Source organism: Cydia amplana, chromosome 9 (genome assembly GCF_948474715.1).
Source record: "Cydia amplana chromosome 9, ilCydAmpl1.1, whole genome shotgun sequence".
NCBI lineage: Eukaryota > Metazoa > Arthropoda > Insecta > Lepidoptera > Tortricidae > Cydia > Cydia amplana.
In genome coordinates this window covers 8,370,549-8,389,721 of record NC_086077.1, presented here as the reverse complement: position 1 = coordinate 8,389,721, position 19,173 = coordinate 8,370,549, and the positions used below count along the sequence as shown (strand labels likewise).

Sequence of the window (19,173 nt, the reverse complement as noted above, 5' to 3'; positions counted from 1 at the left end):
ATAAAATGCATAAGTACAGGGGTCTCGGCCCCGAGTATATTTTTATGCCATTTGGGGTTGAGTGAGACCCTTGGCCCGTGGGGTCCTAGTGCCTTACAACTTTTCAAAGACCTGGCGAAAAGACTAATCGACCTACCTGGTGACCGAAGAGCTGGCAGCTTTCTCGCGCAGCGTATTAGCCTCGCAATACAGCGGGGAAATGCTGCCAGCGTCCTCGGCACCATGCCAGAGGGGTCCAATTTATTAGATTTATTTTAATTTTATTTAGTATTAGTTTTTAGTTTTAATGTAGTTTTATTTAGTTTTAATTTATTTTTATTTAGTTAACTTAGTTTATTTCTTTTTAGGGTCCGTATCCAAAGGGTAAAAACGGGACCCTATTACTAAGACTCCGCTGTCCGTCCGTCCGTCTGTCACCAGGCTGTATCTCACGAACCGTGATACAACAAATACTAAAAACAGAATAAAATAAAGATTTAAGTGGGGCACCCATACAACAAACGTGATTTTTGACCAAAGTTAAGCAACGTCGGGCGGGGTCAGTACTTGGATGGGTGACCGTGTTTTTGCTTGTTTTTTTTTGATGGTGCGGAACCCTCCATGCGCGAGTCCGACTCGCACTTGGCCGGTTTTTTAATGTACAGTCACCTGTTAATTTATTTATTTAATAAAGTGTTAAATTTTTGTATGTTTTGGTTATTTTAGTAAGTTAGGCACTGCAATTAAATAAGTTTTCGAAAAATATAATTCTCTTGAGTGGCCGGTGCAGTGAGCTGAGATTGAATTCAAAGCTCGGCTTTGTTTTGAAACAACCGGCCGGCACAAATTCGCAAATGCAAAATTAATTCCGCTTTGACATGCGGGCTCTGGAACGTTCAAGCGGCTATTTTAATTAGAGATGCCCCGAATAGTGGTTTTGGCCGAATACCGAATACCGAATATTCGGCCTTCTCTCGGCCGAATACCGAATATTCGGCATGTCATGCGAACATTTTGAGTCACAATTATTTTGAAAACTGATCGCTAACAAAGCTCAACGTTAGATGACGTTAGCTAAGATGTATTTTTGTTGAACAGCATTAATGAATAGAGTCAAACAAAACAGACTCATGATAAAAATAAAATGTTTTTTAATCAACAAATGCTCAAAAAAGGGTCTTCGTATTTAACAACTTTCCAAGAACACATTCTAAATATACCTACATAGTTTTTGGTTATTTTTATTGTGAAATTTTTCTTTTTAAGTAGGTGCAACAGATATTTGGTATTCGGCCGAATAGTAGGCAACATTCAGCTGAATACCGAATATTCGGCAAAGTGGCCGAATAGGCCGAATACCGAATAGTTGCCGAATATTCGTGGCATCTCTAATTTTAATAATAGCGTTGCCGAATTATTTCACGCTCATTTCGACGTAAATTGTTAATAATACGAGTACATAGATTGTATCTACTGGCTACTGGCAATCTTTTGCATAAAATAATTAAATCATCATCTTCCTCGCGTTGTCCCGGCAATTTGCCACGGCTCATGGGAGCCTGGGGTCCGCTTGGCAACTAATCCCAGTAATTGGCGTGGGCACTAGTTTTTACGAAAGCGACTGCCATCTGACCTTCCAACCCAGAAGGTAAACTAGGCCCGTATTGGGATTAGTCCGGTTTCCTCACGATGTTTTCCTTCACCGAGAAGCGACTGGTAAAATCAAATGATATTTCGTACATAAGTTCCGAAAAACTCATTGGTACGAGCCGGGGTTCGAACCCGCAACCTCCGGATTGCAAGTCGCACGCTCTTACCGCTAGGCCACCAGCGCTTTTTGCATAAAATAATTAAATGAGATTATTAATAATGTTTCAGTCTGATTATTGTACCTATTTAATTGTTTTGTATCATCATTAACCATAACTTTATTTGAATGGCGACTGCATCAACGTTGCTGTTGCAGCTTCATTGACCAGTCACCCACAGAGCTAATAGTTATTTGTTTTACAAGGGGGCAAAGTTGTTAAGGTGCATTCGGGTATTTCCGAATAAACGAAAGTGGCGGATAATTCCGAAAGCTGACTTTTACTACAACGGAATATGAGTGATTTTACAATGATTTCCGGAATTACCCAAATAAACCTTACCTATTTAACCGGTCGTGCTAATATTGATACCCGAGCTAGCAAAAGATTATAAAATTGAAATGAATGGTACAAAAAATGGAATCTTTAGCGTTGCGAGGGTTTCAAAGCACGAGGGTTAAACAAAATTTGCCCCCGAGTGAAACACAAAATTGAAGAAGCCGTATTGTTATTAAAACAAACATGATTCTAATTTTAGCTACAATGGAGGAAGGCCTAGATTTCCACAGTTAAATATAGGTTAAGGTCGGTCACTATTATGTTTGTTACTGAATATCAAAATATTTACTTTACCTAACGGTATTTAAACAGAAATATCGTCCATAATGTTCAATACATAGTATTTTATTATTGGGACATGAAAAGACGAACTAAACTACATGTACTTATTATAAAACTTAAAATACAATACATTTTTGATGTTGGAAAGTAGTATTTAGGTAAGAATATTAAATTATCTGACTAGCCGCTAACCGAATTCGATAAACGCCATATATCAACAAGCTAGATACTGAAAAGAAACTCCGGATAATTTGTATGAAAAGAATACTTACATATAACTACATGACTGAAAACACGGGTCTTATTAAGCCGTGCAAGATAGCAACCTACAAATTACCTATGTTATCACCAGTGTTATAATACCCCAGTTTTGAGGATTTATAACGCAGGCATTAAAATATTTGCAGTTATATTAGCTAATCGAAAAGAGCATAAAATTATGTACCGTATGTATTTTCCGACGCGCTCTAGCCTAGCGTAACTAGGGGCAGAGGAAACCCCTTATTACGTGGACCGGTCCTTTCATATTTCTCTAATGCGAGCCTCCGCGGCTTAGCACATAACAAAATGAGATTTTTCAGTCTGCTGCTCTTAATAACCGAGACTAACCCACCAGGAAAAATATTTTATCTAAATAGAAAAAGAAGAATTGCCTGCGGAAAGGGGTGGTTTGTTGAGGTATTTAGAAATTTCTGATTGAAGAGAGTATACCTACGTAGTATTATGGCATATTATTTTGTTTTTCGTGGATTTTTAAACGTAAATTCGACTAAAAATGATACCTACGACTATTCTGTCTTATTATTATTAAAATACTACAGGGCCTTAATTTCGTGTATACCTATTTCGTTCAGTAATATCTCCACTACTAGGCATTTAAATTCTATTAATAGAATTGAAAGGAGTGGTCACTACCACTAGATTCCCAATTTATATCGCTCGTATTTCAAAAACAAAAAGCGGCCAAGTGCGAGTCGGGCTCGCCCATGAAGGGTTCCGTATTTAGGGGATTTATGACGTATTAAAAAAAAAACTACTTACTAGATCTCGTTCAAACCAATTTTCGGTGGAAGTTTGCATCATACATTTTACATCACATCATATATTTTTTTTAGTTTTATCATTCCCTTATTTTAGAAGTTACAGGGGGGGGGGGGGGGGGACACATTTTACCACTTTGGAAGTGTCTCTCGCGCAACTATTCAGTTTAGATTTTTTTTTTATTAGAAACCTCAATATCATTTTTGAAGACCTATCCATATACCCCACACGTATGGGTTTGATGAAAGCATTTTTTTTTATTTCAGTTCTAAGTATGGGGAACCCCCAAAATTTATTGTTTTTTTTTCTATTTTTGTGTGAGAATCTTAATGCGGTTCACGGTTCACAGAATACATCTACTTACCAAGTTTCAACAGTATAGTTCTTATAGTTTCGGAAAAAAGTGGCTGTGACCTACGGACGGACAGACAGATGGACAGACGGACAGACAGACAGACAGACATGACGAATCCATAAGGGTTCCGTTTTCTGCCATTTGGCTACGGAACCTTAATTAGCATTTCGCCGTTGTCCACCGATTTTCGAGTGACGAAATCAAGCGATCTAATTTATAACTTAAAAGTTTTAGTTATAGTATTATCTTTATTTTACACGTACCTAAATTTTGTTACTTGTGTGCACATTTCTTGGTTTTTATCGCTCGGTTAACTTGTTTAAATAACATAGTCTTTCTATGATTTCGCAAAGTCAGGAATAAATTAGAATCCCTTAATCGTGCAAGGATAGCAGTTGTAAAAGGGTTTCCTTGGGAGCTGCTTAAGTGTCCGCTGTCCCTGCTACTCGATCTGTGGTGTTTCTCGATAAATTATCCTTCATTACACGTTCCTTGCTCTGATTTATGGTGACACCCTATACTTACGGTAATACTTGTCTAAGGGTGGTATTCCATCTGTCCAATAGAAATTATATTTATATACATATATATTATAAAATTGTATAAAATGTTTGATTTGTTTCGATATAAAAGCTAGACCGTACAAAAAGAAATGAATTTTCGCATCTGGATTTATTTTTGTATCAAAAAATTGAATAACAAACCCGTGCCGTATTGTTATTAAAACAAACATGATTCTAAATTTAGCTACAATGGAGGAAGACCTAGATTTCCACAGTTGAATATAGGTTAAGGTCGGTCACTATTTTGTTTACTGAATATCAAAATATTAACTTTACGTATAAACGGTATTAATTAAAGAATGTTTAATTTTAATTGCACCCACCTAATTAAGTAGTGTTATTTACTCACCAAGGAGTCACAAAAACTGTAATAATAAGATTAAACATTTATTCATAAATATTACGAGCGTATATATTATGACTTGACCTATACGGAGTTATAACAGAACTATAAGTGGAACAATTTTTTTGTGATTAACGTCAGTAATTTTATAGTTACAAAAGATGTTCTAATTTAAATAACAATAATATGAGAATACCATTGTTTTACATAATATAAATAGTAGGTAAAAGTTTCAACTGTAAATTCTAAAATAAAAAAAAACTAGTTCTCATAAACATTTCTTAATTCCAGGTTCAAATTCTTCGTATACTCCGCATATATGGAGCGACGGACGGTGGGCGCGGTGCGGATCATAGCGGCGACCAAGACACGCGGAGCAGACACTGTGGTCTGTCGCTTGTGGCTTCTGGACAACCGCACGATTACTGTCAAGGCTAGAGTTAAGGTATGAAGCAGGCTTCTAACCCATGGTAGACTCGGTGTGGGTGACCGCGACAAACAGGACACACAATACAGCGTTGCATGTCCGAGTCAATGTATGTTAGACTACCTACTTACTTTGAAGTGACAGACAGTTGGGAACGGCACGGGTGAACACGTTGCGCAGACAACGTGGCCCTGCCACCTGTTACTGCTCGACAACCGAACGGTTACTCTCAGGGCATTAAAGCAGCATACAAAATAAATGGTTACTAGAGAACTAAGATGAATTGAAGGTTGATTTAAGTTAGAGTTTTTGTATTTCACGGCCTTAACAAAAATACATATACCTATAGGTAAAAGGTTCAACGGGAAAAGGATAAGTACAGGAGGATGGGTCTAATGGGTCAATCTAAAGTGTCATTCTATGGAACTTGCTAATTATGTAAACAAACCGCCATATTGAAACTGTCAAAAAATATGAATTTACTAGTGACTTTTGTTTACATAGTTAGCAAGTTCCAAAGAATGACACTTTAAGTTAGTATACTTTTCTATCTACGATCCGAAACAATACGACCGTTCTCTCATATTTCAGCCTATACGCGAAAATTGGAACCTCAAGTATAGTGCGACGTACGTGCTATGTAGCCTGAAGGACACTGGTGTCAAACCGCAGGAGACTGTTGGTGCGGCAGTGGCGGTGATGGCTAGCGCGCACACGCATAACGCACCTACTAACCTGCTGCCAGTACTCGACACCACGCCCAAGAGTGGCATAGAGGTAAACTTAATTATTAACTACTACAGTCTATACCAATTATGGCCATTTAAAAAAAGAATAACGTATGTCATGCCACTGCTGGGGATAAAGCACTAACTATCGGATATTTATATCACCAAGTATTACTCTCCTTTTAAGCTTTAAAATAAACTTATTTTCTTAATACATTACCTATAGTATCCTAACATCTCATCTTTGAAATAAATTAAGTTTACTATAAAAAAAAAATTAAATAAACTAACTTATCTATAAAATAAAACTAAATTAAAACTAAAAACTAATACTAAATTACAAAAAAACCTATAAAAGACCCAATCATAAAAGAAATGCCCCGTCCAACAGTTCGGCCTGCGGCATGGACCCCATTAATACATAATAATTTAAATATGTAATTAGAAGATAGGGGCAGTTTGGCACCATTCGTACACGGGGAACCTACGTACAGTCACTACTACAGCGTACTAGGACAACCGTATCTGTGCGGCTTTGTGTGTGTGAGTAGGTGCCGGTAGCGACCTGTATCACACGAAGTTAGCCGTCAGTGCGGCCACCGCGAGCGACACGAGAGGACGTTATGTGTTTTCACGCACCCAAAGTAATTTATTTATCGATGTTCTCGGATGTTCCGTGCTTAAGTGAAGTGTCAAATTCCATAAGTTTATTATCCAACGGTAAGTAATTACTATCATATTCATAATAAAGTACACATTTTGCGTATTTATCTGCATGCTTTCTGTATAGGTAAAATATTTTATTTTTGACCTTCGGGGAAGGTTCGTACGCCTACATCTGGGGCACGTTCATACGCGTACGAATGTACCCTCACTCGTAATCATGACTGTACGAATGTACCCCTAGTAACAAGTTTTTTTTTTATTTCAGAAAATTTGCAAAAATGGTGCGGAATTATAAGAAAAAAAACACAAGATGTACAACAGTAAATGAAAATGATATGGTACAGGCAATAAAAGATGTTTTAGAAGGAAAATTGTCGTATAGAAAGGCAGCGGATAAACACAATGTTAAAGCTTCAACTTTGGAAAGTCGAGTAAAGAAAATAAAGAACAAAAGTGATGAGGTTGGCCCGAACCATACATATCAGTCTAAATTCACAAGTTACCAAGTTTTTTCTAACGATCAAGAGTCAGAGTTGATTGAATACATTGAAGAAAGTTCGAAAATGCATTTCGGGCTCACACTACTCCAAGTCAGAGCACTGGCATATCAGTATGCCAAAGCATTGAAACGAAAATATCCACCTAAATGGGATGAAACTGGATTGGCAGGTATTGACTGGATCCATGGATTTCGAAAGAGAAATAATCGTTTAAGTTTAAGAAAACCGGAAAACACAAGTGCTGCCAGAGCTTTTGGTTTCAACAAAACAGTTGTAAATGAGTTTTTCGATAATTTGAAAACTGTATATGAAAGACACAGGTTTACTGCAGATCGTATATTTAATTTCGATGAGTCTGGTATATCGACTGTTTTAGATACTCCGAAAGTGTTAGCTGCAAAGACACAAAGGCAAGTCGGACAAATAGTCTCCGCAGAAAGAGGTGAGCTGGTTACATTTGGCGGCATTATCTCAGCGAGTGGAAACACCATTCCTCCACTGTTTGTGTTTCCTCGAGTACATTATAAAGACCACTTTATGGAAGGAGCTCCAGAAGGTAGTCTTGGGACTACAAATAGAACTGGTTGGATCAATTCTGAAATATTTGTAGAAGTATTGAAGCATATACAGAAACATACACTGAGTACAAAAGAAAATCCAATTCTATTAATGTTAAAACGGCAATTAAAATATTTTTGATATTTATTTTGCTGTTTTATTTAACATGTACTAAGCTACCCCGCACTGTCTGAATGTTCCCCGACCTATGTACGAACCTGCCCCTTTTGAGGGGTAGATTCGGGCATTTGACAACTTCTACTAAAATTGAATTTGCTCTTTTGTTGTAAAATTTACTCACTTCTAATTTTTTTAATAAGTAGCGAAAGGTATCTGCTATGTCATAATGGCCGAAGGAATAGTCTCCCTTTAAAACCAACATTTTTAAAAATCTTAATCTAAAAAGTGTACGAATGGTGCCAAACTGCCCCTAATCAGTGAATTAATATTGCTTTTTAGTACTTTAACCTAGTGTCCGACCGAAGGTTCGGTTTCGGTTTCGGTTTCGGCCAGTTTCGGCCAAAAAATCATGTTTCGGCCGTAGTTTCGGTTTCGGCCAAATAACGGCCGAACCTTTCGGCCGGGCCGAAACATACGCAATGGTACTTCGTTCTATGAAACTAAACTATGTGACAAAGACCAAACGTTGTGGAACAAGTAGGACAACAATATTAATACATATACTGATTTATGTATACAGAAATTAATCAGTTTATTATTAAACACAGTTCCACTAATGCGACCTTTGGATTGAAAGTCGCACGCTCTTACTCACCGCTAGGCCACCAGCGCTCAAGGGAATAATAAGAAAACTATTGAAATAAAAATAAATGTGGATTATTTGTGTAATATTACTCGTTAGCGGTTTAGGTATAAGTAAATGTTTCGACAAATTGATTTTAATTTCAGACACATAAGTCAAGAAATAAAGACATTAGAACCGTTTAATGGTGATTTTAAGACCAGTCTTTACAATTATTTTCTATCGAGCCGATGTCGTTCAATCATGTATCGAGTGCGGCCACGCCGGCCACGGTCTTAAAATATAATAAATATTAACATAGGTATAAATATATTTTTTGCTTTACTAAATCAAATAGTTTTTCTTAAAAGGGGCTACCTGCGGTTTTCATCGATTTTTGACAAGTTTTGAATCGTATCTCCTACTTTTGCACTACAGATAGATTTTTTATAAGACAAACGGCTATCGGTTCTTCAATCTTTATCTCCATTATTGTCTACGGGATTTTGAAAGAAATTGATACTATTTTATGATTTTTTTAAACATTGTCTAAAAGAACACTTTTTTCGTATCTAGATTGCTGTGATATACATATTTGGGTTCATCTTTGACGTGTCTTAAAAAGTGTCTAGGGTTTTAATTTTAAACGAATTAACACAAAAGTTATGGCCAGAAAACCAGTTTTTTGGCTTTAAATTGTTCAACTTTGATGCCAAATATCTCGAAGACAATTTAATTAACTTTTAAGTAAATATGGAATACTATATTGCTTAAAGCCGTTGCTGTTATATGATAAGCTACAAAAAACATAAGAAAACTAAGGGATTCAGATCGAAGGTCATTGGCGTGGCGGAGCCCCTTAAGTAATATATTTCAAGGACATTGGGTGTTCACAGCCCCTTAATATGAGTTTTGTGACGGCGGTTTTATGACATTTTTTCAACGATTTTAACAAGTCTTCAAAAGTTTCGGTTTCGGTTTCGGTTTCGGCCGAAACTAGAGCCAAAGCCGAACATTCGGTTTCGGTTTCGGTTTCGGCAAAAAAACATGTTTCGGTCGGACACTACAGTTTAACCATAAAGCCATAATATTGCAATGACGATTCTGTTTTTCCAGGAAAACCTACACGTCTGTGTAAAACCATTCCACTACTCCTACGCCAGGGACGACTGGCTGGTGGAGTGGTTCGAGCTGAACCGTCTACTGGGGGCGAGCCACTTCTACATGTACAACGGCTCACTGAGCGCCCCCGTAGCGTGCCTGTTAGAACAGTACCGGCGAGAGGGTCTCGTCACGCTGTTACAGTGGAAACTGCCAATTGTTTCTAAAGTAGAGATAAGGTATTACAAAACATATCATGTTCCTCTTCAGTCGTTTCATCAATGCTGAGGTTCGTGACATCATGGCCTTCTGTTAAAGACTAGGTTCCTACATAGGTGATAAGTTAAAATACACGAATATATTATTAGCTAGTAATAGGTTCGCATCCTATAATGTGACATAAGCTTCATCGTTGTTAGTAGTGCGTTGATATTCACAAAGTTGATAGGCAGAGATAGGATCACTTGACTTCAATACAAGCCGAATTTGCCCACATACATACATACTTGTCGGATTTAAGCCATTCCACTAGCCCTCGAAGCGTGAATATTGCGTGTCGACAACACAAGTAAATCGGCATGTTATGAAATCACAGTTTTGTCTTAACAACTACTTTTTTTGGCAACGAAATTTGTACCCTATTGTTTGTAGCTCAATACTCTTAGGCCACATGCAAAGTTGTACGAATGTACGCTATTATTCCTTTGTATTTCCAGGACGGAGGGTCAATTCGCAGCGTTTAACGACTGCCTGTACCGCTCCATGTCCACGGCGGGCTGGCTGCTGGTGATCGACGTGGACGAGGCGGTGCTGCCGCGGCGCGAGCGCACGCTGCCTGCACTACTCACTGCGCTGCGGGCCTCATACAATACGCCGGCGAAGGCGCCCTCGGCGTTCATTTTTAGGAACGCTTTCTTTTACTTGCGGTGGGAGGTGAGAAACTAGATTTACTTACGGCTGTTGTAGTTGGTGGTGACAAACGTGTACGAGATGTGGGTGCCTGCACCGCAGGTAGGTACATGTAGCCCTCGATAACCGCCACACAAAGCGCTCTTGGTATTTTCATTTAAAATAACGGTAGCCATTGAATGGAATCAGGTTCACTTATTAGCTAATTTACAGTAAATAGCCTAATTTACGTCGCCTACCAGATCGCTAGCTGCTCGCCGCGCTACCTGCCTCGCCTGCCTGCCTGCCTAAACTTTATTAATATACATATTACCCGATGAAGTGATACTCTTACCGCAAGTTGAGAAAATATAAAAAAAAAATGTTTACCTCAATTTATTTATCTACTATAATGTCTACTTGGATCTTTTGAAATCGAGAGAGTTTACGCCTTATTTACTATACATTACAATTATAGGTACATGCTATACACACGACCCTATTCCTAAACAAAACAGTATACGAGGGGCGTTCATAATATTCTCGGTATTGATATCTTACAACCTCTTCTAAAATTTCTTTCGTTACTGGCCGCTAAGGTTTATTCATTGACATTAAAAAAAAGTATAATTCGAACCGAGATGTTCTTTTGTTTTTCTGCAATTGCTGAACAAACATGAACATCATGTGGGAATTGACAATGTTAACTAAATTAGAGCATCGATGCGTGATAAAATTCTTGACAAAACAGGGTAAAAATCAAAAAACCATAAAAGAGGAAATGGATTGTGTTTACCGTGAGTCTGCTCCTTCTTTATCTACCATTCAAAAGTGGTCAAGCGAGTTTAAACGTGGAAGGGAGAGTGTTGAAGACAACCCTAGACCTGGCCGGCCTGTAGTAGCTACTTCACAAGAAAATATTGATAAAGTGGAAAAACTTATATTGGAAGATGGTCGAGTGAAGGTAAAATCTATAGCACAAGTAACCAATCTCTCTATTGGTACCGTACATGATATTATCCATGACCATCTTAATATGTCAAAAGTAAGTGCAAGATGGGTTCCGCGAATGCTGACTCGGCTTCAAAAAGACATGCGTGTAGCTTGTTGTTCCGATTTTATTGACCTGTGCGGTGAAAATCCTGATGAGGTGCTGCAAAGAATAGTTACTGGAGATGAAACCTGGGTTCATCATTATGACCCAGAGAGTAAACAAGAGTCCATGCAGTGGCACATTAAGGGTTCAGCTCATCCCAAGAAGTTCAAGGTCATCCCTTCAGCTGGCAAGGTCATGGCCACGATATTTTGGGATTGTGAAGGAGTATTACTGATCGATTATAAAGAAAAAGGTGTAAATATCACAGGACAGTACTACGCTAACATTCTACGTCAATTAAAGGATGCAATCAAAGAAAAGAGGCGAGGAAAGTTAACCAAAGGTGTTATGCTTCTGCATGACAACGCCCCCGTCCATACTGCTCATATTGCCAAGGCAGCTATTGTTGAATGTGGGTTTGAAACTGTTACTCACCCACCGTATAGTCCGGACTTAGCCCCCAGCGACTTCTTTTTGTTCCCCAATCTTAAAAAGGATCTGCGTGGAAATAAATTTTGAAGCGCATTGAAGGCGGCAGTGGAGGAGCATTTTTACACCAAAGATAAAAAATATTTTTATGCAGGATTAAAAAAAATAATTGATCGATCTTTTAAGTGTATGAACATAGGGGGGGAGTATATTGAAAAATAAAAATATCAAACTTTTCGTACTTGTTTGTTTTCATTCTCATACCGAGAATATTTTGAACACCCCTCGTATATATGATAAATGTTTGTTAATCTATTTAGGACGACGCCGACGCGCCGACGCCGCTGCTGACGTCGCGGAAGACCCGGCGCTGGGCCGCACCGCACGCGCTCAAGAACCGCAGCAAGTACGCCGTGCGGCCCAGCGCCGCTATCGAGCTCGGCAACCACTTCCTCTGGGAGATGGCTCCGGGCGCCAGCGCTGTGGGGGTCGCCACTGACCGCGCGTTGCTACATCACTATCGGGTGAGCGACCAAACTGCGACGAAATAGCTAGAAGGTTATCAACCACTTCCCCTGAGAGATGGCTTCTGGTGCTAGCGAACTTGAGGGTGACCACTGGCCGCACGTTGCTAAGACATTATCGGGTGAGCGACCAAACAACGTCTAGATAGCAGTTTAGCTCGGCAACCACTTCCACTGGGGAGTGCTAGCGCCACTGACCGCGCGTTGCTAGATTAATCTCGGGTGAGCGACCAAGTACAAATTATCTATTCTGTGGCTGAACCGCTAAGATTCCGATGGTTCGAGTTCGTGGTGCGTATGGGTGAAGATCGTACGTCCGTTCGACGTCCTTGGTACTGCTGGAGCGACGAAGTTCAAAAAGATTTTAATCTGTCGACTAAACAATGCCTTTGGACTAGTATGTAGACCAAATTTCTAATAGTGTTTTATTTGACTTTGTATTTATATTTCATTTGCATCATTACAGATGGCATGCGAATTTGGAGGTATGCAGTGCATCATGGTGCCATCCACAATCGACCGCACTGCCCACCGGTGGGCAGAAGAGTTGATGGCGAGAGTTACTACGGTGAAGCAAAAACTAGACAAGATCTGCCCAGCGTAGGCAACGGTACAAGGCTGTCTGGGGAACTGGCGGACAATGATGTGCCGCTGGAAAGTTTCCAAAATTTCGAAACTTTTACAAAGGAAAATTTCCGAAACATCTCTTATTTTTGTATGGTGATTGAAAATTCCCATTTTCAAAATATAAATTTCCATGAAATTTTCCTGAAATTTCTGATAACATTTGCTATTTTTAGGAAACTTCCGCAATATGCACATCTGTAGTGGACAGTATCCACAAAAAGCGTGTATTTTAAAGAAAACTCGAGAAACCCGGTTTACTTGCACTCTTGGAATAAGTATGGGTAGTAGGTACCTAAATTTTTCAAATGATTAACGTAAAAATTGTATTGTGCCAAAAAATTGTAAAAGGAAAAGTCGCAGTAGGCGGGAGTACAAAATCGAAAATTTATTAAAAATGGTTCTATATTTTATGAACACGGATATTTAGCAAACACGCGGAGTCCACCCTCCATCGGTTCAAGGACCACGGGGTCCGGGGTTGCTCAACTAAACAATAATTCCATCAATTTATTTAAGCTTAAGTGGGTCAATCAACTATTTCTTGTTGTTATTCTGTCCCATCAGCGAGGAGACAATAGTAGCATAGATTGTTAGAAGAACTGCTGTACCATGTTCTACTAACATGCCAATAGATGTCCCATTATGGAAAGGTCTTATAACTACCATAAAATGCAAGTTTGGTTCATTTAAATAAGAGAAACCTAGAATTTTAAGAGTGACTCAGGAGACCGTAATAACCATAGCAACGTGTGACAAGAAAAGGTTGATTAACCCAAGTACAAGATTTTTAAACAGTGACGGGTGTAAGGAATTTTCTTATACCTATAACAACTTTATTTTCTAATTAGGTATTTTCTTTATTTAGTGTTTTAATCGCCTTCATTCGAACTTTGAAATAGATATACAAATCTTTCCTATTTGTTTATGCATTATGCCTGATTTCTCGAACATGGCGGGACCGTTATACTTTATGCAATGTGAACATACATATATGCTTTATACAAGTAGGTACCTACATAAAGCAAAGTATGCTAACATGTTTACGGATGACGGATTTTAACTAGTTTAGCCTCTATCCTGGAATCCTCTAGACGGAGTTTAGAGCAATTATTTCATGAAACCGATGCTGTCAAAAATACGGGGGTGCGGGGGGACGAGGTGAGCGAATCCCGTGCCGTGATTGGTCCGTTCAAAGACACGGACCAATCACGGCACGGGATTCTGACACTTTGACTCGAAGATGGAGTAAAACTACCGTATATAGTGGCAGAGGGGGTAGCGTTACTATGCCCAGTCTAGAGGATGTCTTGTCTGTGGCCGGTACCCAAAAGGTTTTTTTTTAATGCTATGTATAATACATATGGTCCCCCACACTTACACCTACCCCACACTTAGACCTGAAAGTTCGATCGGAGTCAAATATCAGATGTTTTTCGCCTTTTTATAACGGATGAAGGTACAAAAGTTCGAATATCGAATATGAAGTAAAGATAACTCCACCCTTGTTACCGTTAACCGTTATCTGAAAACATCAGACCAAATACATGTAATACTAAACAAATGCGTATGTTCCTGAAAAAACCGTCATTTGTCGGTCTGGTGTACATTCACAGAATAATTCGTCTTATAGATACGATTATTAGTCGTTCACATCTAAAAAAAAACTAATAATTTGTAGGTAAACTGTTAAAATGGTCGTATAACCCATTCTCGTAGTTGTTCTAATGGGCTTAATAAAATTAGGCCGTAATAAGTAAGTACATGTACAAAATGCTTGATCTAACTCTAAGTGAACTGAAACTTGTATTCGTTTAAATTAACGATAACGAAAATTGTGTTTATTTATATAAGGCCTCGTAGGTTTAATTAATGCCCCAAATAAGTTTCATAACTCTACATATAAAAATATATTAAAGGAGGACCAGCTTTTGGATACATTTGTGATGTTTTTTTTTTTTCATAGGTATTTTTTGTTTGTTTTATCGCTACATAACTTGCGTCAGCCTATACTTCGTTTTTTTAGCATTAGAAAGAAGGTAAGCGATCTTGACATATCTTTTAACTAAAAAACGCTTTTTAAAAATCAGTAACTATTACTTATGAAAGCAGAAGAATACAAATGATCGCATTAGATTCATAATTGTTACATATTTTCCATTATTTATTTTTAAAACGTGTTTTTCAATAAAAAGACACGTCAAGATTGTTTACCTTATTTCTAATGCTAAAAATAACGAACTATAAAATTTCATTATTTATATTGCTCAACAAGTATTCTAAAGAAATCGGAGGACGTTGTAAGGACAATTTATACTCTGTAATTACCTACTCTTAAATGTATAAGCTAACCTTGTGTAAAGGTGTGTCTACACCAATGTAGAGCCAGCTGTAGGGTTGCTTGATCCCCTGCTTACAAATTCCAATCATTCAAAATGGGTTCATGCAATTTTTCAGCTTGCTGTACATTCATCGTCATCTCACGTCTTCAAGTCGTCTTGTTTCAAGCGCATACGACTGCCACGACTGTATATGCAACTTTAGAACTTATATGCTACTAACGACCCGCCCCGGCTTCGCAAGGGTTAACAAATTATACATAAAGCTTCCTCTTGAATCACTCTACTATTAAACCGAATCAAAATCCGTTGCGTAGTTTTAAAGATCTAAGCATACATACAGACAGACAGACAGACAGCGGGAAGCGACTTTGTTTTATACTATATATGTAGTGATTTCGCATAGGGCCTGCACGGCGGCACAATGTGAAGTTTCATGAAACATCTTCGTATTATTTGAACTCCGTGAAAAAATCTCTAAGGTAACATGCAATTACCGTCTCATCATCTTCCTCGCGTTGTCCCGGCATTTTGCCACGGCTCATGGGAGCCTAGGGTCCGCTCGGAAACTAATCCCTGGAATTGGCATAGGCACTAGTTTTTACGAAAGCGACTGCTATCTGACCTTCCAACCCAGAGGGTAAACTAGGCCTTATTGGGATTAGTCCGGTTTCCTTCACCGTAAAGCGATTGGTAAATATCAAATGATATTTCGTAGATAAGTTCCGAAAACTCTTGGTACGAGCCGGGGTTTGAACCCGCGACCTCCGGATTGCAAGTCGCACGCTCTTACCGCTAGGCCACCAGCGCTTCAATGGTTTAACAATCAGCCTAAAATAATAAAGTTAAGAACATTTTGATTATATTTTGTGATTCAAACTGTTAATATCATTGACATACCGTATTTAAAGAATTAAATAATAATGGATGTTGTGAAGTAGATTCATTTACCTGATCTCAAGTACATAAGTATATAATTGTATATAATAATCATACCAAGTCAAGTTTCGAATTAATTACAAAATGTTTCGTCTATTAGGTTTTTCACTAATCACGAGGCTTATCATAAATCTTGTAAATATTGTAGTTATCCGTCAGAGTACATAAGTGCACATTTTATATATTGAAGCCTATATAGCTATAGCTATTGCTCTTTGTTAGATCATTAACATTATATCTGACCATGGACCTATAATATTACGGACAGAGTTTCGCTTACAACACAACTGTGATTCCAACATCCACCAGTTTCATAGTATTTACGCGTGACACACACACATAGACAGCCCACATCCACCAGTTTGCCGTCAGACGAATCGAAACGTCATTGAAGTAAACGTGTCGAAGAAAAATATAAAATATGCCGGCATGCGTAGTTAAATCCTGCTAGAATTGTACCGATCGAAAGAAAAAAAGTCACGGAATGACTTTTCATACTTAAGTTTATCAATTTGTACGTAAAATCACGATAATTTGTTGTTTATAAATTATCAAACTGCAAAACAGGAGTGTGACCAGTAACATGAATAGGGTAATTTCCCGAAAGTAGGGTAATTGATACCCTTCTAATTAAATCATTATGTATTAAGAGATCATTTAGGTAAATGGTTAAATTATTGATTGTGCATTTCAAACTAGGTCGGTATGGTAATTTCCCGATACTAAGGAGATTAGACGCTTACATGCATGTTTGATAGTTAACGTTTGTTTGTTATGTATTATAATTTTTTTGTTGAAAACCAGATATGTTTCAATTAAATGTATAAATTAAAAAAACATGACGAACTGATTTCATTACGATGCTAAGTATCATTAGGTATTGAAAATAATGTTTGCACAAAGTAATTGTGCAATATTGCGCATTTTCAAGACCTATAAAATCAGATACGTAATGTCTATTTTTTTATTCGGTAGACTAAAATGACATTTCATAATATGAACATCATGTGTCATTTCATACTATGAAATGTCATTTTAGTCTACCGAATAAAAAAATAGACTTTACACACCTTTTTATTGTCTAACGTAAATCTGTCCTAATTTTTTTATTTGAAAACAAGGACGATATTAAAAACAATTGTTTCACCATTAGGGGAGAATTTGTGTTACATGGTAACACTTGTCTACACGCACACATTCAAACCGTCCGCCATTGCAGTGTCACAGTTTGTCTTAGGTGACAGTCCGTCCGTAATATTCTAGGTCCATGCATCTGACATTAGAATACCTACCTATGTATAATGTTTACCATGCGACAATATCTAATTACCTGTTAAAATGAAATCCTCTCATTATGTATTCAATAAGTTTAGTAGTAATAGTAACAATGCTACAGTCTACAGTCTAAAAATTCCCACATATAGGACTTTTAATTATCAATTGATAAAACCTTTATTTCAAGAAATTACCTATGACAATAAATATTTTTTCACCAAACCAGCTGGTAATTAGGCTCTCTTGATTATTCAAAAACTGATAATATGAAAGTTGCACTTTATACACAAAGAAATAAAATGCAAATTTTTAGTTGTAAATTGACGTTTGCTGGTAGAATTGACTTTGAAATGATGATTTTTAATGATAAATATTTCATAACATTCATTTTGAATCGATTTGCTTTGATTTTGTTTGATAATTTAGTTAGTATCTTCGTGTTGGTGTGGTGAAAAATTTTGTGCTTCACTTGGTGGCATAATTTGTTTCATTTGTCGTGCCTTGAAGCCCTCGCAATGCTAAATTTTGGAATCTATCGCTTGCTCGGGTATCAATATTAGCTTTTCAAGTGGCATATGTCATATTTGAGTTGTTGGAATTTCGATTTTATTTCAATTAATCGAATTTCAGATTTAAATGACTTAAATTGTCCGGAAGCCGGTTCCTGGTACTTGAAGAGTTAGCACGAGATATTAAACAATAACTTTGCCCCCTTGTAAAACAATCTATTATTTTTTTAGTTTCGAATTGATGATTTTGTTTCTCTAAATCTATTGAAGTAGATACTTAATAACAATTCAGGTGTTCTTTTGCAGGGAACGAAGTACTTATTCTATTATATTTATACAGTTGGGTCTAGCATCCACCAGAGCTGAGCCAGATAGCGAGGAAACTCTATCACGACATTCACGACCAATGCATACGTCTACGTCAAGAAAAACGCGCACACCAAGAACGCTTCCTCGCATTGCTCCACAATCTCGCACAACTTTGGTGGTTCACCCTTAAAATAATTGATATCGGTACCTGTTCTTTAAGACCCTTATGGTTTAGACTATTTGCTCACTTATTCAATTGTCTACTTTGCTGTAGATTTAAGAAGTGGGGCTGTACTATTAAAACATATCATAACACTTTTACATATTATATTTTTTGATTAAAAAACTGCTTTACAACTTTCATATTGAAGGCTTTCACAGCTCATGGACTAAATTAAGTATAATTTACTGTACGTATAAACGTATTTTAATTGCAACATCGTACCATTTAAGTCAGTCGGTTTGTCAGATACCTTCGGGGTGGTTTCCTTTTTCATTTTGACTCACACGATCAGTCGCACCCAGCGCCACCTATCATCCCCAATATGTAACTTGCGACGAACCGCCTCAGTTAAGTGGTAGACACTGTAGACAGTGTTCGTTCAAATGCTCTACCGCTGTTTTTATGTTGTAAAATTTTATAAACATTGTATATTATTTGATCTATTGCGATTGTAATCTTAGCTAGGCCCCCAGGTATATCACATAGCGTAAAATAGCGAAAGAAGATAACAACGCATACTCATAACTTATTTGGGTTAGGTACTAACTCCTAAGAAAAGTTAACCGAAAGAAGTAGATACATGTTA

The 19,173-nt window shown here is 37.7% G+C and overlaps 1 protein-coding gene and 1 long non-coding RNA gene across 2 annotated transcripts in view; both read left to right on the top strand.

Annotated features, from left to right (window-relative positions):
- LOC134651069 (uncharacterized) overlaps window positions 1-13,019 on the top strand; it is a 68,761-nt gene extending 55,742 nt beyond the window's left edge. Inside the window, exons 3-8 of the mRNA XM_063506056.1 lie at window positions 5,002-5,155; window positions 5,729-5,914; window positions 9,448-9,671; window positions 10,149-10,365; window positions 12,166-12,369; window positions 12,836-13,019. Coding sequence (XP_063362126.1) covers window positions 5,002-5,155; window positions 5,729-5,914; window positions 9,448-9,671; window positions 10,149-10,365; window positions 12,166-12,369; window positions 12,836-12,973 — 1,123 coding nt within the window. The 3' untranslated portion in view covers window positions 12,974-13,019. The remainder of the gene's footprint in view (window positions 1-5,001; window positions 5,156-5,728; window positions 5,915-9,447; window positions 9,672-10,148; window positions 10,366-12,165; window positions 12,370-12,835) is intronic.
- Window positions 13,020-15,793: 2,774 nt separating this feature from the next.
- Window positions 15,794-16,264, top strand: LOC134650695 (uncharacterized). The gene is made up of 2 exons (XR_010097069.1): window positions 15,794-15,830; window positions 16,140-16,264. It is a non-coding gene; the product is annotated as an uncharacterized LOC134650695 (long non-coding RNA).
- Window positions 16,265-19,173: the final 2,909 nt, after the last annotated feature.